At 52.0% G+C, this 19,706-nt stretch overlaps 1 protein-coding gene across 1 annotated transcript; it reads left to right on the forward strand.

The window, feature by feature from the left end:
* Positions 1–982: 982 nt before the first annotated feature.
* Positions 983–16,273, forward strand: MREG (melanoregulin). The gene is made up of 5 exons (XM_041460218.1): positions 983–1,071; positions 4,334–4,493; positions 12,504–12,594; positions 14,160–14,323; positions 15,127–16,273. The coding sequence occupies exons 1-5, from the start codon at positions 983–985 to the stop codon at positions 15,256–15,258; spliced, it is 636 nt and encodes a 211-aa protein (XP_041316152.1). The 3' UTR covers positions 15,259–16,273.
* The last annotated feature ends 3,433 nt before the right edge of the window (positions 16,274–19,706 follow it).

The raw sequence follows: 19,706 nt of genomic DNA on the forward strand, positions 1-19,706 counted from the left end.
GAGGGAAATGTAGCTGGGAAATTAGGATAAAAAGGATAAAAAAGGACGCTGTGTGCTCCAAAAATTGGAGAGACCCCAGAGGAATGCCCCATGGCCTCTCCCTTTCTTTGAATTAAGTTACAGGACTCCTCTGTCTCCTTTTTGGACAGAAACATCTGGTGTTTATGAATTGATTTTCCTGACAATAGGGAGAAAAAAAAGGAGAAGGCAGCAATATTTTAGGCTCTTCTTCCTCAAGAGCCCCTGCAGCCAGAGACAGCTGAGTCCATCCCCCCCTGCCCATTTCCCACTGCAGCTCCCAGGATCCCAGTCCTGTGTCCCAAAAGCCAGGTGGGAACAGGCCTGGAAGTGTAGTGGTGCAGAGGGTGGGAAAAGGGGGATTTTTGGGTTCTGGCCGTGCTGTGATGGCCAGTGATGGTCTGTCCCGGTGGGGGCACGAGGGCTGGAGGCTGCAAACGCACCATGGCACTGAGGGGGCAGGAGGGCACAGAAGGGTGCGAGACACTGCAGCAGGGCGCGGGAGGGTGTGGGAGGATGCAGGATGTGCAGGAGGACGCGGCGGGATGGAGGAGGGCGCGTGAGGATGCAAAAGGGCAGGGAAAGACGCTGCAGAGGACAAGAGGGTACAGGAGGGCTTGGAAGGGTGCAGAAGGGCGCTTCAGGATCCAGGAGAGTGCAGGGGGCTGCAGAGGCGGGCAGGAGGATGATGCGGGACAGTGCAGGAGGAAGATGCGGGAGGGCGGTTCAAGGAGGAGGCAGAAGGACGCAGCAGCTCCGACCCTGAGCTGCCGCAGCAGCCGCCGCTCCGGCGGGGCCGTGCCGGGCGGGGCAGGGCAGGGCAGGGCAGGGCAGCACCGAGCGGGGCCGTGCCGTGCCGTGCCGGGGGCGGTGCGGAGCCCGGCCCGGCCCCGGGGGCGGGGGCACGGACGGCCGTGGGGCCGGCCCGCCCTGCCGTGCCCTGCCCGGCTCTCCGGCGGCGCCGATGGGGCTGCGGGCCTGGCTGCGATCGCTCGGCTGCTGCGGCTGCTGCGGCGGGGAGGCGGCGGCGCCCGAGAAGGAGCCCCTGCTCAGGTGAGACCCGGCCCGGCTCCCCGCAGGGGGATGCGCCCGCCCGGCCACCCCCAGCCTGCCCCCCGCTGCCCCCTGCCCGCTCCCCGCGCTGTCACCGCCGCTGGAGCTGGGCATCCGTCCCCTGCCGGAGCGCTCCGGGCTCCGCAGGGATCTTCCCCCGGCGGGATGGAGCCGCTTCCCGCTCTCGTTCCGCCCGGCTCGGCTGCCGCAGGGGCTGGGCTCCTTCTGGCAGCCGGGGATCCCCGGGGAGCCCCCCTCGGGATCCCCGGCCCCAGGCACGCTCCAGCGCTCGTCTTTCCACGGCGGGATTTCAGTGGAGCAGCTGAGGCGCTGAACAAAAAGGGGGGCCCTGCATCCCTGACCAGGGCTCAGGTCCCGCTGCCCGCAGCTCTGGCTTGTGCAGAGCTCCGTTCGCAGGCTGGGCTCACAGAATCCCAGAAGGGACTGGGATGGAAGGGGCATTAAAGCTCATCCAGTGCCACCCCCTGCCATGGCAGGGACACCTTCCACTATCCCAGGTTGTTCCAATCCCCATCCAGCCTGGCCTTGGACATTTGCAGGGATCCAGGGGCAGCCACAGCTTCTCCGGGCACCCTGTGCCAGGGCCCCACCACCTTCACAAGGGAGAATTTCTTCCTACCACCTAATCTAAATCTCTCCTCGTTTCCTTTAAGACCGTTCCCCCTTGTCCTGTCACTGCTTGCCCCGGTAAAAAGTCGCTCTCCCCTTTAGGCACTGCAAGGGCTCTAAGGTGTCCCTGGAGCCTTCCCTTTTCCAGGGGAGCACCCGCAGCTCTCCAGCCCGGCTCCATTCAGGGATGCCGGGGAGGAGATGACGATGCTCAGCCGGAGCCGGCTCTGAGGGGCAGCTGCGTGTGCTGGTCTCTGGGGAGCAGATCCTGCTCTCCTGCTGTCGGCCGCACCCGCTTTGTGCACGGAGCGTGAGGCCGGGGCTGTTGTATGAACAGATTCCCCCCGGCCCGTGGAGAAGAGCTGTGCAAGCACGCAAAGAGGCTTTGCGTGCGGATAACAGCGGCGTTTTGCGGCGGCTGTCCCTCTTTCCCCGATGCCAGCCGCCGTGCTGGCAGCGCAGAGGGTGTCCCAGCCCCGGGATGGAGCCGGGCCCGTGTCCTCCCTGCGCCGCGGTGCGACAGCCGCGTTCGGCCAGGAGGGTGGGATGCTCCCTGCATCGGTGTCGGGTGCCAGCAGAGCAGGGCACAGCCGCCTTCAAACGCCCTGATTTGGCGCTGCTAAAGCAGTTCCCTAAATCATGACCGGCTAATCCCAAGCCTGGGGCCTCCGGCCCGGGAAATTGGCACGAACCTGCCGGGAGCCGGGCACACGTGCGGAGAGGCTCCTGCTGCTGCCCCGCGGGCGCGGTGGCTGTCCCTCAGCTGGCACCTGCCTTTAGTAACAGCCTGGCCATCAGTTGGTGCTGGCCCCAAGGAGGAAAGCCTCTACAAATTCTGGGAGTTGGGAAGGCACCTGCTCTTGTACACGTGTGCCAGCATAATGAATCTAACAGCCTGATCACTGTCCCTGCAGCATAATGCTTGCCCCTTCTTGGGGGGCTGTGGGGTCTCGTTTCATAGTGGGGATCTTGCAATAGCTTGCTGGGTTTATTTTTACTGCGGTGCTGTTGAAAGGGAATGAATTGCTTGAGGTTTCAGCTCTTTTAGCTGAGTTTCAGGTTTGGGAGCTGCTGTTGCAAAGCACCCAGGCTGCTTGGTCGTCTCTTGATGTGTGAATGTGGGTCTGGCTCGGATGGCGCTCTCAGGATGAAAACCAACGAAACATTTGGGCTCCAAATGCCAAAATGTAATGTGAACTGAAAGCCCCCTGGAGCAGCAATCCGATGATGAAGCATTGGAGCTCACCATCTCCTGGCTAAAATCCGCAGTGTGGAATGTTCCCTGTCCCTTCTGGTCCCACAGAGACTCCTTAACCTGCAAAGCCACTGCTGTTCACGTGCTTCTTCTCTCCCTCCCATTTCTTCCTTTGCAATGTTGCTTGGAAGAGCTGCTGGCAGAGCTCTCCGTGCTGGTAGGGATTTGCTGACTCCTGGGCACTGCCACATGCCTTACAGGATGCTCCTTGCTGTGATTTGGAAATGGGAATGTGCTGGGAAGTGCCCTTGGAGCTGTGAGGGAGGGAGTGGCTTAGAAAAGCTCAGGTGTGGCAGTGTTATTGCTAAATACTGGTGTTTTAAGTAATTCAAATGTTCAGCATATTTACTGGGGTAAATGCCTGAGTGGGAAGAAGCTGTGGAAGGCAGGGTGGGAGTGAACTCCTGCTGATGGCACAGCTGGCTCCTGAGGGCTCCCTGTCTGTCTGCTCCAGAAGAAGAACGGTTGTGCCCCTCCACACCCTCCAAGTCCCCTTTGTTTGCTTGTCTTTAATGAGAGATTTTAAGAGATTATCTTTGCCTTTATTACCTGTTGCTCAGGTTTTTGGTTTGTTGAAAGTCTAATTAACCTTCCTGCTGGAATGCTGATGGGAATTATTTTTTTTCTATTTCAGCTATGTGCTGGAGCTCCTCTTAGCCTCTTTTTATGGCTTGGTTCCATGGTACCCACAGTGTTACCTGTGGGATGGGTTCCTTGGGAAGGGAATGGGGTTTGGGTAGCAAACAAAATAAACAGTGGGTTGTTCTGACAAGAAGTGAGCAGGGATTGCCAGAGGGTGATAAGGCCAAAAATAGTTCTCCACTTGTATCGTTCTGCTGAAGCAGCTGGACGTCTTGCTTAGACACTTTATGGAAATGCCCTGCTAAAAGTTCTCTTGGCAGAAGTGTCCTTGTTAAAAAATTGCACATCCCAATAACAACATAAAGCCATAAATCACAGAACTGCCCTGGTGCAGAGAAAAGCTCCCCGCCTCCATGGGGACAGCCTTCCCAGAAGATGGTGCTCAGCTTTGCTAAGCAAATAAAGCCTGGAGTTCATTAGAAGGCTGAGGACATTTCCCTTGCCAAAATAAGATGGAGCTGAATATCCTTTCCATGCCTTGTGTGTTGTTGCCCAGATGAGCTCATCACTGCAGCTCTGAGGTGGGAGCTGCTGGGTGGGGGCAGCTGTGGGCATGGCATGGTTTGGTTTGAACCGTGGCTTTCCTGCTCAGGATGTCTGCCAAGGCCAAAACCTCTGTGCCCCCAGCGCCCTGCTCCCTTCCCTCCTCTCTGGGAGAGGGCAGGGCACAGCAGTGGCACTGGCAGGGCAGCAGGGCCAGCCCGGTGCTGAGCTGCCTGCCCTCGTGTCCTGCAGTAACAACAACCCCTACGCGTCCTTCGGGGCCACACTGGCGCGGGATGAGGAGCAGAACCTGTGGAGCACCCCCCACGACGTGACCCACACCGAGGCCGACGACGACCGCGTGCTCTACAACATGATCGTGGTCAGGAACCAGCTGGACAAGGACTCGGAGGTGAGGCTGGGCTGGGGCAGGGCGTGCTGAATCCCGGGATCGCAGGAGGCTTTGGGATGGAAGGGACCTTAAAGCTCCCCCAGTGCCCCCCTGCTGTGGGCAGGGACACCTTCCACTATTGTATTTGCTGGGAATGTCCTGACAAGGCAGCAATGATGCGTCTGACTCCATGTTCTCAGAAGGCTAACTTATTACTTCAGAATACTATATTAAAAAATACTATACTGTACTAAAGAATACAGAAAGGCTACTCAATGCTAAAAAGATAATGATGAAACCTCGTGACTCTCAACACAGCTTGGCCCTGATGGCCAAAGAGTCAAAACCACTCACAGCAGAATCCAATGAAACAATCACCTGTGGGTGAACAATCTCCAAACACATTCCACACAGGAGAAGCAAATGAGATAAGAATTGTTTTCCTTTTCTCTGAGGCTTCTCAGCTTCCCAGGAGAAAAATCCTGGGCAAAGGGATTTTTTCAGACTGTGTGAATGCTACATTCCACTATCCCAGGTTCCTCCAAGCCCCGTCCAACCTGGCCTTGGACACTTCCAGGGATGTGGCAGCCACAGCTTCTCTGGGCAACCTGTGCCCACCACCTTCCCTCACCACCCTCTCAAAAAGGATATTTTTCCTAATATCCTGTCTAAACTCTGTCAGTTTGAAGCCATTCCCCTTGTGCTGTCATTCCAGGCTTTTGTGAATGGTTTTGCCCCATCTTTCCTGCAGTATCCCTTCAGGCACTGGAAGGCCACAGTTAGGTCACCCTGTCTTCTCTTCTCCAGGCTGAGCAATCCCAATTCTCTCAGCCTTTGCTCACAGCAGAGCTGCTCTGATCACCTTTGCTCACAGCAGAGCTGCTCTGATCACCTTGGTGGGCTCCTCTGGACTGACACCAGCAGGTCATTGCCCTTCCTTCCATTAATCTGCTGTGGAGACTCCAGAGTCCCCCAGTGTGGCTCATGTAGGCAGCAGGTCCTCCCACCTGTTCCATCACCCTCCAGATTTTATCCTACATCTGATGTGGATGTCTCTGTGGCCATCTCATCCTGGGAAGCTTGGGGGTATCTCCAGCACCTGATCCAGGAGTAGCTGCCCTGAGATGTGGTGTGTTTCTCAGTTCCATGGTACCCTTGGGTTCATTTCCCTCTGTGCTGAGAATCTCCATGTTCTCCTTGGCTCCCTAAGTGCCCTCCCAGGACATTATCCCATTAAGCATAAATTGCCTCCAGAATCTTTTCTCCCCTCGCTCCCCATCCCCTTCAGAAATCTCTATTTCTGTACATCTTTGGTCAGCCCAAAGCAAAGGTTATGTACTTTCCATGGAGGAGTGAGGGAACACAGCAGCTGACACTTAAAAACCAAGTCAGGAGGTCACTAATGGGCTGCCTACATGCAGGGATGTGGGAAAAGACACAAGGTAGGCTTGAGCTGGAGACCAGGCACAAACGGATTTCTCAGGCAAGGAAACTGAGAGGAGGAATAGAAGAGACAGAGAAAGGAGAAGAAAGTGACAGGGAATGGGAAGAACATGAGGAAGATGCTTTACAGTGTCTAGGAAGCATTTGTTTCTCATGTACCAGGAAGCAGGGAGATTCCAGGGAGGTTTCCCAGCCATTCTTGGGGATGCCCTGCACCCACCACAACCCACCAAGGTGTGCTGGGAGCTCTGGGGCCCAGCCCCATTTCCTGCCTCTCCAGGCTGCGGGTTTGGGTGTTTATTTCCCTGGTTGTTTATTTCCCTGGTTGTTTATTTCCCTGGTTGTTTATTTCCCTGGTTTGTCCTTCCCATGGCCGGGCCCTGGCAGCGCCAGGAGCTCCGCTGCCGCTGCCGGGCCGTGTCACGTTCGCTCCTGCTCCAGCGGGATGCACGGCAATTATCGGGAAGCAGGGAACTGGCAGGGCTCTTAGTGGGAAGGGAAGAATCATGGCTGTTACATAAAGGCTGTTCTGCAGCCCTGATTTCCTTTGCTAAGGCACTTCAGTGCAAAGGAGATTGCAGTGGCCTGATTAGAAGCAGGCTGTAGCAAACAGTGACACATTTTCCCCCCTCTCTGATTGCTTTCATGATGACAGAATGTTTGCAGGGAAGCCTGGAGGCTTTGTGTTTAACTTCGAGGTGATCCTGCTTCATCCAAGAGTCTGCAGGAGTGTAACTGTTTCTCCTGTGATAGTTTCTGTAAACCAGAAGCCAGCTCGGCTTTACAAGGAGCCTTAAACTCCAGAGAAATCAAAATTACCTCTTTTTGCTAATTACAACTTGTAATGGAATGCTGATATACCGTTGGCCAGAATCCCCATTTAATGGAGTTGTTTTTTGGTGAGTGTGATTTAATCATTGTGTTTACAATGGATGGTTTTGTAACAACATTTTCATGGTGGCACGTGACCTTTACAGCTCAAACTGGAGATCTCCTCCCTCCCCACTGCTGCTCTCTCTGCCTTGAGTTGTTTGTCTGAGAGAAGCCAGGGAGCTTCCTCCATCCCAAAGTGGCTGAAGGAAACAAGGACAGCTCCATTTAGGGGGCTGCACTGGTGCAGAGCAGTGTTGTGTCACCCTGGTTCAGGGGGCAGGGAAGAGCATCAGTTATGGCTGAGCAGGAATGTGCCCCTGCCCCTGCATGTCCTAAACCCAGTGTGCCTGCCTGCCCTAAATCCTGCCCTAAATCCTGCCCTAAATCCTGCCCTCAGTGGATCTGTAGGGTTTTTAGCAGCTCTGAGCAGTCCCTGTGCCTGCCAGTGGAAAAGGAAAGCCCAAAACTCACAGGGCTTCCTCTCCATAGCAAAGACAGGATCACGTAATCTGCTTTTCCATGCAGTGCAATCAATAAAAGGCCTGGGGAGCACAACATCAGGACAAGAGTAAGGAAGGCTTTGAGGAAAGCCAACACACTTTACGCTTGCTGTGAGTGTGGCCCTGTGCCCTTCGCAGCCCAGGATTGGCAGCAGCTCTGCTGTCCCCTCCTACAGCTGGGAAACTGAGGCACACAGGCAAGCCCATCAGGCTGCTGGAGTATCCAGCTGCAGCTCTTGCTGGGTGGCAGGACAGGGAGGGGCTTGGACAGCAAAGCCAGCATTCCTGCACTTGGCCCCTGGTGCCAAAATCTCTCCTTACTCCAGCAAGCATTTTAAAACTAGGCCAGATTGCAGTGCCCTCCCCTCCTAATGAGACTTCAGCTCAGAGAGAGAGAGAAAAAAGTCCAATTGCAGAACAACACTGGGCTGCAAAAGCCATCATCTGCTTGGGGAGCTGCTCTGCTCCCAAAATCCCCAGGGAGAGCCTGTGGATACTGCAGGACTGAGGATGGAGGAACAGTTTCTTTGTGCAGCGCACAAGTGTTACAAAACCATAGGTACTTCCTGTGGTTAAAACCGACTGAAAGGAGAACTTGCTGCATTTCTGCTCCTTCATTTAACAAAGAAATTCTGGCCTGCAGTGCACTCCCTGTGTGCTTTGCCATTCCCCACCTGTATCCCAGGGGTTTCCCAGCACAGGCCTTTGGAAGGATCCCAAAGAGCAGGTTGCTGTCCATCATGTGTTCCTGATCTGCATGGCCCCATCTTGGCAGTGTTGGTGCCCTCCCTTGGGGTCAGTTCTTTGCCCCCACCATGGGGCAGGACCCACACCTGATGCATGTGGAGCTGTGTCTTCCTCCTGTCCCTGCTGGCAGCTCTGCTCTGAGAAATTTGGCAGCTCCAGCCCAAACTCAGTGTGTCCTTAGCTTGCATTGCTGAGGGGCTGGCTCAAGGGGCTGGTCAAGCAGATGCAGCCTTTGAAGATCCGAGCTCTCAGCACAGCTTTTGAAGGCTGGGATCATGTTTCAAATATGGGAAAAATGGGAGGTTTTTTCCCCTAGTCTGGCTCTGCAGCTTCACTCAGCCTGTTGTAGGGTAAAATAAATGTGAGATCTGGTGGTGAAATGAGCAGCAAGGGCTGCACTGGGGCTGTTTCTGGGCCAGTGAGGGTGAGGTGCACAGAGTCCCCTCCACGAGGTCCCCTCTGGGGTGGCCCTGGTTTCTCCATGGCCTCTGTTGGGGTGTGTGGAGTTACCCAGATGTGGGCAGGGAGCTGTGCACCAGTCCTGGCTTCAGAGAAGGAGCCAGGGCAGCTGTGCCACAGCTCTGGGAACAGAAACTAAAGGTGGCATTTTGCATGGTGACTGATGAAAACCCCCTGTTTTCATGGCTTGCTGTAAATGCAGTGTTTTCTCTTCTCTTGTCTTATTCCCTAGGGAAAGGTGGGATCATAAACCCCATAGCAAAGGCAATTCCTCAGCCTGCATCCCTGGCAAGGGCCTGGCTGGCAGAGCAACACTGGCATGATCCCCCTGAAAAGCCCATTAATGAGCTGGCAAGGCCTATTTTTCTTTCTCCTCCTGCTCTCCTACAGGATTATTCTTTTCTAAACAGGTCACAGAGAAGGTCAGAATTGTGACCAGCTGTTACTGGGGCACAGAGGGGTGATGGGATTTATCCAGGGCTGGGGAGCCCAAACCCAACCCTCTTAATGTCTGCATGCCTCTCTTAAATTGAATCCAATTTAAGCTTCTTCTGAGATGTCAGTCTGTAGTTTATATTTGTTCAGCTACTTCCAGTGGAGCCAGAGCAGGAGCATCCCTGGTACCTGCCTGCACTGATACTCTGCAGTCTTTCCCTGATAACTCTGTTTTGACCTCATTTCTAAAATAACTCTTGAACAGAATGGTGACCTCAATTGCTTTTAAGAGAATAAAGGCAATGGATTTGGTAGAGGATTGTTCTGGCAACATGAAGAAAGCTCCCTAGTAATTAGGAACTTTCATATGATCAGGGATGAGAAGCTGGACAGTGTTGCCTGTTCTCTTGGCACATTTTTTCCCAGAGCCCTGAGTTATGTACCAGCCTGGCTTATTCCATGTCATTTGGCATTTGCAGCTTTAATGTTTCACACTAGAGAGTCTGGGGAGCTTTTCCAGATAAATATTTGAAGGGTTGAGCATGTAGAGAAGGGAGGCAGCGGGGTTTCCCTGCTGCTCCTGGGATATTCTTGACTCACATACTCAGGGTTTTCTCAAGCCCCCACCGGTATCTGTTGTGCCCTGCTCTTTAGGTTTAAAGGGCAAAACTGGCTACAAAAACCAGGGTTGGGAACTGCAACCTGCTTTGGTTTCCTGTGGTTAACTCAGATTTTGGCAAAAGAGTCCATTTCTTAAAGGACTGCTTTTGAGTGCATGGCTGGGATGTCCCAGAAACGCCCCACGTTGGTGTGTCAGTCTCCCACTGTGCTTTGCAAGAAGCCTCCTCCCTGGCCCAGGAGTTTATCTGCCTTCCCGAGAAGGCCGAGGGAGGAGAGGGGTTTGCTGTGGAGCTGCCTGCCCTGCCCTGCCCTGCCCTGCCCGGCAGGGATGTGACGCCACCGGCCCCTGAAGATGCACGGGATCCCTCCCCAGAGCCTCTGATCTTGCCCTTGCCTGGGCACGGGCAGGGCAAGCTTTGCTCTTCCTCTGCTGCCTAGCTCAAGGGAGATGCTTTTTAGAATAACTTTGGGTGTGGAGAGATGCTCTTGAGTTTATGCCCTCATTAAAGGCACACAGAGCACAGCCCATGGCAGTTCAGATGTCTGTGCTGGAAGGAATTGCCTGGGAAGATCCAGTGGTTTCTGAGACTGATGGAGAGCAGGGCATGAGTCCCTTTGAGAGCTCAGCCCAATCTCATCCTGATAATCTCTGCATCTCTGGGTCTTTTTCCATGGCTGGGAGCATTCTCCTCCCAGCTTTCTCTACAGAAATATAAACAGATGCAGCTTCATGCTCAGGCAAAATAAATCCCACCAGAACAAGGGGTCCCACCCAGGCACCACAGTTAAACATCATTTTGTGTACCAAAATCATTCCTTTGCACACTCCCCAAACTCTCCACCAACGGGGCACTGTCAGAGCTCCCCTGGGACTGAACATTCACCATATTCACTTCCATAACACAGCTCAGACCCTGTCATGTACAAGAAAGCCATAACCTAGATTCCCTTAAAACAAAAATAGACAAGGGAAAACACGCTGCTGTTAATCCAGAGAAAATCAGGAGCAGCTTCCCTGCATGCTAAGCACTGCTCTCCATGCTTAGAGAGGAGTCTGGCTCCTATCACAGGGTAAATCTCCATGGCCCTGGAAGCTGCTGCTGGGTGCCAGGAGGCCACGTTTTGTGGAGAGGAGCATCTTTCCCAGTGCCCCAGCTCCCTAATTCCACGGCGTGAAGCAGGCCTGGGATCACAGTGGCTGTCTGGAGGGATTGTCTGCACTGGAGGCCTTGTTTATCTCCGTGGGAGGGCACAGACACACAGCTATGCCCCACCAGCATGCCCAGAGTGGCTCCCTCTCCTTTCTGCCTGTGCCAGGGGGTCACGAGAGGGCTGAGGCGTTTCCAAGGAGCCCCAAGGCATCATGCAGCTTTTCAGCCTCTTTCTAAAAACTCTCCAGTTTTCAATAAACTTCCCACAAAGCTTTAACATAATAACCCCCCCCCCCCCCCTTTTCTCTTCCACCCAGAGGAGCTCAGTTCCCAGCTCTGAGCTGGGAGAGGAGAGTCTTGCCCCTGCCTCATTCCTCTGGCTGTCCTGGTGCCTTGTGCTGGCAGCCAGGTGCTCTCCTGTGCAAACAGCAAAGCTGGTCTCAAGTGCCACTTCAGGAGAGAGGGAAATGTGCCTCTGGAAGGGGGTTTTGTTTTCTGGGAGCGAGTGGCTGTGGCAGAGCTGGTTCCCCTGCTCCCCTGACCTGAAGTCACCACTGCCTTAACCCCGCCGGCTGCTTTTTCCAAAGCGTAATCTCCAGGGCTTCCTGCAGCTAGTGCTGATCAGCAGGAAAACGGGCTTGGCTTTAAATCTCTGCTGTCGTGGCATGTCAGCCACATTCAGGGAGAAAACACTTAGGAATGTTCCAGTCTTTATGGAATCAAGGCAGCTCTTTGACCAAGTACCAGAAAACAGTGGGATTTCTAACACACGGCCGACCTCTGTGGGTGTTGTTTTTCTGCTCTGAACCCAGCATGGCCTGTAGGAAAATCTCAGGGTGACAGCACAGATTAACACCTGTTTATTCTTCAGGAGCCCATCGAGTTAATCCCCTGCTGAGAAATGAGATTAATTAAGGTTGTTACTGGGAGGAAGTTACCAGGTGACTTTGTGACCCTGCTGCCGGGCTGCTTCTAAAAATGCACCCTTTGCAGTGTGTGCATTGATTAAACTCAGCTAGGAAGAGCTGAGAAATGTGCTTCTAGTTTTCTTGCAGAACACATGCATTTCCACAGGAATGCATGCCTATGGAATCATGGAATCATTTAGGTTGGAAAAGTCATCTGAGATTGTCGAGTCCAGCCATTAATCCAGCACTGCCAAGTCCACCATGAAACTTGTGCAGTTGTGTTTACATGTGCTGGTGTGAGTTTAATAAATGACCCCAAGCCCTTCCCTCTCGCCCAGTGTCCCATTATTCAGCTGTAAAGCTGTAGGTCCAGTGCAATATTTCAGCTGTGCAGTGAAGTGAGGCATTAACTGCAGCACCTGGCAGCCGCTAAGGGTTGTCATATCAGATGGCTCCAGTTCAGCCCTCATCCATCTGCGTGCACCTCTTTCAAAAGAGGGCACCCTGATCTTTAAAGAGTCTGGTTTTCTTGTTTACTAGTACTTTTGAACACCTGCCTGCTCCAGTTCATGCCAAACAGGGCTCCCTGTCTGACTGAGGAGCGGTTGTCAGCAATACCTGAGCTGAATTCCATAATTTCAGGGAAGCTGGAAGCAGTTTGTAACAGAGAAGACACGGAAATGCTGAGCCAAGTGTCAAGCTAAATATTCTGTGCTGGTCAGTGTAATTTCTTCCAGGGGCAGCAGCAGCCTGGTCATCGACCTTCACAGCTAGCACCTCCTAGCTCAGTGCCTACAGCAATTCTGCACCTCTGGCTCCCTTCCTCAGAGCTGAAATTCCTTGGAAAGCAGCAGATTCCAATGACTGAGTGTCTCTCATCCCTTTGCTTTGCAGGAGTGGCAGAAGCTCAACTATGACATTTATACTTTACGGCAGACAAGGAAAGAAGTGAGGAGCAGGTGGAAACACATTTTGGAGGATTTAGGTAAGCTGGAGGCCAAAGGGATGTAATTCCAGTGGTACTGCATGCCACATCCCACCATGGCTGAGGATGGGAACAGCTCCACAAAATCAAGCTGGAGAGGAGAGAAGTAAAAGGAGGTTGCTGAGGGATGCCCACAGGTGTCCCACATGGTACCTGAGGCTCCCCAGGGCTCAGGCACAGTGGGGAGGGGACAGGGACACCGTGTCAGGCATGTCAAAAGCCCATGAGCCATGTTCACCTTCCATGCCCATAACAACATGCACAGTCATCCATTTCAAGCTTCCCTGTGGAAACCTTGCAGTGGGAGTTCACCCTGGGTTTTTCCAAACAAGATAAGCAGGAAGGAATGAATATTCCTTTCAGATGGGAACACAGATACATCTATTTAGTTTTCTTAGCCAATGGCAGCTGATCAGAGCTAAGCCACTCACCTCATTTACTCCCAAGTGGGTTTGAAATATTTCACCAAGTGGAATTGCTCCACAGGAACCCTCCTACTGCTGTTTCCCAGTGGTGGTGGTGGTGGGTGTGGCAGGCTTTTCCCAATTGCCTGGCACACAGCATGTGACACTCGGGATGTGCCAGCACATCAGCTGGGTGACTTCCATCATGCCCTGGAGGTGGGTGGGGGCTGATGAGAGGAGGATGAGTGAATCTATTCTAGGATACCCTCAATGGGAGCCAGAGATGGGTATCTGAGTCACTCCTGCCCTACCTGCTATTCTGGCATTTGGGTGGGAGGAACACCATAAATCCATACCCAGGTGTCAACCTGCATCTCCTCCCAGGTGCTCACACAGCCAAGCTTGGTAGGGACCACTTGGCATCCTTCCATCTCTCACTGCAGGCTGACAGAGGCTCTCCCACATCCTTCTCACATCCCCAGTGGCTCTGGAAATGTTCTGCAAAGGCTGGGGAAGCTCAAGGCCAGGGATCATTTGGCCTTAGTGAAGCTAAATGAGCAACCAGATGTGAAACCTGCTGTCTTCTGTTATCTAAGCCTCTGCTTTAACCATAGGCCCACCACTCTTACCCCATAACTGTTTTCATGTGAGATGCATCACCACCAGCCCCCTGGAGCTGAACAAAGAGTTAATGGGAGCCATTGCATTTAAAGACCTCTGCACTCACTCTCCTCCACCTTTCCTCCCCTGGATACCCTTCCTGTAATTGATGCTGACTGCTACAGGAACAATTAGCCTGGTGTTCATCACTGCCACAGGTTTTATCCCTGTTACCTGATTTAGGGAGCCCCAGCAGCCCTGAAAGATCTGGTAGCATCAGGAGCATGGAAGAGCTGCATCAGCACCCTGGGTTGTGCATGTTCATACACCTTTTCTCAGGAAAAACAGCAACAAACTTGCTGTGACTACTTTTGTGATTTATTTTCCCCACCAGCGAGTTCATACCTGTCCCACAGCCTGCCTGAGGGAGTGCTGGTTTTAGGAAGTAGGGATGCAGTTGCCCAGGATGGAGGGGGAATAAGGAACTTTCCAAGAGCCTGAAGGGCTCAGGGATGACCCTGCTCTCACGTTTTACTTGTTTCTGTAACATCTCTTTCCCAGGTTTCCAGAAGGAAGCAGATTCCCTCTTGTCAGTGACCAAACTCAGCATCATCAGCGACTCTCAGAACATGAGCAAAGCCAGGGACATCTTGTTGAAGCTCTCGGAAGAGACCAACATCTTCCCCACCAGCTGGGAACTTTCCGAGCGCTACCTCTTCGTGGTGGTGAGTTCTCTGAGCACCTTCCCCCATCCAGCTCTGCAGGGAGCTCACGTGAGGGGGAAGAGAGCAGGTGAGCCAGAGGATGCTCAGATACGTGGTGGCATCTGGGGTGATCCCCTCAGATGTTGCACTTGGAGCTTGGAGTTGTTTCCTTGGAAAGGCCAGTGCGGCAGCACCATGAATTCCACACCCCTCTGCAAGTTCCCTGCAACTGGATGCTCCCGCATCCTGTACACAAGGTGGGAAAAGGATGTTGAGGTGCTGGAGCACGTCCAGAGGAGGCAACAAGGCTGCTGAGGTTCTTGGAACACAAGCCCTGTGAGGAACGACTGAGGGAGCTGGGGGTGTTTAGCCTGGAGAAAAGGAGACTCAGAGGTGAACTTATCACTCTGGACAATTTCCTGAAAGGTGGCTTTACTCAGGTGGGGTTGGTCTCTTTCTTCAGGCAGCAACTGATGGAACCAGAGGACACAGTCTCAAGCTGCATCAAGGGAAATATAGGTTGGATATTATTAAAAAGATTTTTTACAGAAAGGGTGATAATGTTCTGTAATAGCCTGCCTGGGGAGGTGGTGGAGTCACCATCCCTGGATGTGTTTAAAAAAAGACTGGATGTGGCACTGGGCACCAGGGTTTAGTTGAGGTGTTGGGGCTGGGTTGGACTCAGTCATCTTGAAGGTCTCTCCCAACCTGGCGTTTCTGTGAAAAGATGAGACCTAATGCCTGAGAGCAGCTGTGGAGGGAGGGCCTTGTGCAGGGACATGCCTGGAACACCCCACAGTGACCACAATCCCCTTGTTTGGCAGGACCGCCTCATCGCCCTGGACGCCGCGGACGAGTTCTTCAGGATGGCCAGCGCGGTGTATCCGAAGCGGCCCGGCGGCGACAGGGTGGACGAGGGCCCGCGGCCCCTGCAGAGCGTCCCCGCGGTGCCCTGAGGGACGTGCCTCGGCGGTGTGACACGGCCAGCGCTCCTGGCCAGGCTGCTGTGCCCGGGGACAGCGGGAGAGTGCCCTCCTGGTGGCCCTGTGGAGAAGCGAGTGGGTGGAGCGGGGCGGGGAGGCACGGAGAGGGACCCGCGGGGCTCCCGGGCACCAGCGAGTGACAACTGCCCTAGAGCAGCCCTGCTGGGACACCGCTGGCCAGCAGTGGATGCAGTAGGCACGGGGAGGATCTGCCATGCGAGGCATTGCTGCCAGGAGCTGCAGGTGCCTCTGGTTCCGAGGGCTGTGAGGAAATCCACCTTTCCACCTGGCTGGTAGCTGCCACTGTCCCCTCCCTTGAGCTGCCAGCCAGGAGGAGCAGCGAGACAGGAAAAACACCTCTGTGTCTACAGCTCCATGACTCTGTGCACTGGTCCTCCTACCCAGCCCTCCAGGCAGGTCCCAGGGGATTTGGGAAAGAGGCAGGAGCCGTGCCAGGACAGGATTTAATTCCAAGCAGCAAAGCCTTGGAGCAGTGTCACAGTTGGGTGCTCCATCCCCAGCGGTTGAGAGATGTTTTTGTCGGGGTGCTCAGCTTGACATCTTAAAAGAAGGTAGAGTTTAGGAAGGTGCCAAGATCAGAGCTGCTGAGAATTTGGCTCCTGGAACATTGGTTGCCCAGCATCTCAACCTATTTTGAAAAGTTTTGGTCTTAATTGCCTAAAAAACCCCCACCACAAAGCTGCATGTACTGGCAATATAAAAATCCTCATTACCAGCAGGGATGGTATAATGAACATCCTTTTTATCTTGGGGTTTTGTCTGATAATGAGCAATAATTTTTAAACACTGGATTTAATAATTTAAAAACGAGTGGAAGTTCTTCACTGATGAACACACATGCTGCTAATTGGCCAGTTGAAAATGCTGGTTACATGGGGCCTCCCAATGTAGCAAACCAGAGCTTTTATTTGTTTATACCTACAGAGTTTGAAAAAGAAAATATTTATGAGCTGTTTTTGTTTGTCAGTCTTCCTGGGAAACATTTTTGTCAACTCAGAACAGCAGTGAAAGCTGAGTTTAATAAAGAAAACATTACAAAACCAGCCTTTCTTATTCTCTCTGTGAACCTATCCAGGTAACAATGTTCATGTTGACTGCTGATAGCAAAAGGGTTGGGATATTTGTAGAGCCTCTGCAGCTTGTTCTCCACACAGTTTAAATTGCCTGTTGACTTAGGAGAGTTGCATTTGCCAGCCTAAGACCAAAGTCTTTGTAGAAGATGATGGGGATCAAATTTAATTTCAGTGGGATTTGACATTAGGTACCCATTTCCTACTGGTTTTTTTTTCTAGCAGGAGTTCAGCTGCCCTTTGCAAAACCTCCCATGTTTTTATAGAAAATAAACTTTGGTGCACGACAAATCCAGGGTTTGATTTGAACAAATTGTCGTGGAACAGAGAGAGATCTGTGGAACAGAGAGAGATCTGTGCCAAGGTGCCTGACGCCACCCAAAAGTCAGCCCTTGGCACGTTGTCACTTTCAGTGCTACCTGTTATTCAAAACCACCTGATGAGTTTGGAAACCTCAGAGGCAAGAAGAGGAATCCTTTTAGCTGTTCTGGTGTTTTTGAGCACGGAGGTCAGCGTTCAGCAGTGCCTGTGCCAAGCTGCCCCTCGCTGTCACGGCTGTCAGACCGGTTCTGATGTCACCAAAATGCATTTTGTTGGAGCTTAATAGGGCAGACTGCCCAAAAGGGATGATAATCAGGATCTCTGAGTGAATTTAGCTGCTGAAGTAAGGTCCCAGGCAGGGAAAGCGCTGAGTTTCTGAGTGCAGCCACAAGGAGGAGCTGGAATTTGTTGGATGCGAGCAGAGCCGCTCCTTTCCACGCTCAGGGAGGAGTAACCGGGCTCAGAACTTGAGTTTATGGACCGATGATAACAGGAACAGAGAAAAACCTGTCAGTCCCTGCACTCAGCTAAAAGTGGTCATGGGGTATCCTGAAAATATCGCAGAACAGCCTTTGGTGAAGTAGAAGGATGAAGAGCTTTGGAAAATCTGCAACTTGAAAAATGATAGGAACCAGCAGAAATTGTTTCTATAAAGATCCAAGCTCAAGTTGGTCATTCTGTCCACCTCCATAGGAAATGTCCATGCATGCACTCAGGATAAGAGACCAATAAACTGTATTTTAATTAGCAAAATGCAGAGAGCAATTTGCCTTATCTAAATTCCATAGAAAATACCAGGGAGATGCACAATGGTCCTGAGTCAAGGAATTCCTGCCCTGAGAGAGCGATTCCCTTCTTCACCAGAAGCAGTTTGGGATTTGATGCTCCACCCAGGCCTCCAGCTGCCATTCAGATGGGCTTGGGCCCCCCACCCGATATTTGGGGAAACATCTTGGGATCCTGCATGTCCCAGGTGCCTCTGGGGAGCCAGACTCTGTTGGATTAAGTTCTGTTCTGACCCAGAGATGGGCTAACTGAGAGGAGTTTTAAAAACTTTTATTCCATTTTCAGTCTCATGAGAAGGGTGAGACAATACAGATGTTATAATTCACGTTATCACAATCAGAAGCTATTTTTTGATTACAACACATTGTAAGTGTTTCTTGGCCTGTCAGTTTTTGCCACACCACGCTGTAAATGCCTTAAAGCCAATCATCAAAAATTACCCCTTGTGGGTCCCACTACAATGCATCTTTCACAATTCTATTTCTCCAAAGTATCCAGTCTTACTTGCAAGGCCATCCTTTGAAACTTGTTTTTAGTCCTATTTCTCTCTCAGCAATGTCTGTCCCTTCCATGGCATTTCTAAGTCAGCATTTCTTATCTCAGAGTTTGCACACGGATGTACACCGTGTGAGCCTTCTGTCAGGCTTTGAGAATTCTCTACAAATCCATTTCCCACGGGCATCCTGCATGTCCCAGGTGCCACTGGGGAGCCAAACCCTGCCCATGTCCAGGGAACGTTCCAGCAGCCGCCTGGGAAGTGGTGGCTGTAGGAGAGCCCAGCCAACACCAGATGCCACTGTTCCCTCAGCGTGGGAAAAACCCTGTTTACGATGCAGGGGAAATATTCCCAACCTTTTCTTGCACGCATCGAGTCTCTCGAGCCTGCAGGAACTGGCTTTCTGTTAAAGGTTGGGGTTTAGACCCTCAATAATGACTCTGGTGCTTTCCAGGAGAGCGTTCCCAGCCCATCTCTCTTCCAGGGCTGGGGCCAGGGCCTCTGCTCCTGCTTGGAAGTGCCACTTGGCCTGAGGCTGGCTGCTGCAGGGATTAGCATCACTAAGAACATTTATTTTTCTAAGTAGAGGGTGATTTTGGTATCCCTCCCTTCAATCATGAAAGGAAAAAGACCAAGAGTTCTTTAAAATGAGTGATGTCATCTGGGTTTACTTGGCTTTCAGATATTTTTTACCCCTCAACTTGACATTGCATTTAGCTAATATTTCATCAGAAGAGAAAGAAAGAAAAAAGTGACCCTTTTTTTTTTTTTTTTCATTTAGAAGCCATCGTTATGCTTCACTTGGATTTCTTCTAGAGTCACAGGATGGTTTGGTTTAGAAGAGACCTTAAAGATGTTCCACCCCTTGCCATGGGCAGGGACACCTTCCACTACCCCAGGTTACTCCAAGCCCTGTTCAGCCTGGTCTGGAACACTTCCAGGGATTGAGCAGCCACAGCTTCTCTGGGCAAAATATTTTAATATTTTTGTGTCATGGGGAGCAGCGCTGGAGAGTTCCCTTCCTCCAGATTAAAGGTAGGAAGTAAGCATAGTGCAATTAATAGAGACCAGCTAGGCAAAAAAAAAAAAAAAAATCAGTTTACAGACTATGTTGATTGTGCATATGCACGTGAGGTTTCTTCTTTGTATTCCAGGTTTTGCTAGGACATATGTCCTGAATTCAGCAGGATGAGCAAAAGAAAAACTGAAGCGGGTGGAAATTCAGCTGAGAGCTGTAAGCCAGGCAGAAGGTGGCAGTGCAGGTGTTTGGTAAAGGCTGGAGCAGCAGCAGGCAAAGGAGATGGAATGCGGTGGCCTGGAAGGGGTCTGGCTTATCTATTTTACTTGTTAGGGATGTAAATCACAGCCCAAGTTCTGATAAATAATGAGAATGGACACGGGAAAGAAAACTGTCATCTTTTAAATTTCAGCTGTAGGAAAAATTACCATTTCAAACTGCTCAGTTTCAATCATTTCCAGCGTTAGAAATTCCAACACTTACATGCTCTTCCTGGAGGGAAAGCATGTACTTTTCTGGTCTAATGAGGATCACTAACATTGAGTGACTGGCCACAAAGTAGCTCTCCAGAAGCATTCCTTTGAAGACAAGCAACCATTTTTGTGTGGGGAATCCTTGTTAAGCAAGTTGTGGATTATCAAAACCATTTCTTTGCCTTACAAATCACCGACCTTGCGGACACATCCATCAGGAAGCTGTCCTTGCAAAG

The sequence above is a fragment of the Pyrgilauda ruficollis genome, unplaced genomic scaffold (assembly GCF_017590135.1).
Source record: "Pyrgilauda ruficollis isolate IOZ18807 unplaced genomic scaffold, ASM1759013v1 scaffold140, whole genome shotgun sequence".
Taxonomy (NCBI): Eukaryota; Metazoa; Chordata; class Aves; order Passeriformes; family Passeridae; genus Pyrgilauda; species Pyrgilauda ruficollis.

Bases quoted from the DNA above. Each gene is read 5' to 3' on its own strand.
- MREG (XM_041460218.1), top strand. From the start codon at position 983: ATGGGGCTGCGGGCCTGGCTGCGATCGCTCGGCTGCTGCGGCTGCTGC. The intron at 4,494-12,503 runs GTGAGGCTGGGC...TTTGCTTTGCAG, and splicing joins AGCTGGACAAGGACTCGGAG to GAGTGGCAGAAGCTCAACTA. The intron at 14,324-15,126 runs GTGAGTTCTCTG...CTTGTTTGGCAG, and splicing joins AGCGCTACCTCTTCGTGGTG to GACCGCCTCATCGCCCTGGA.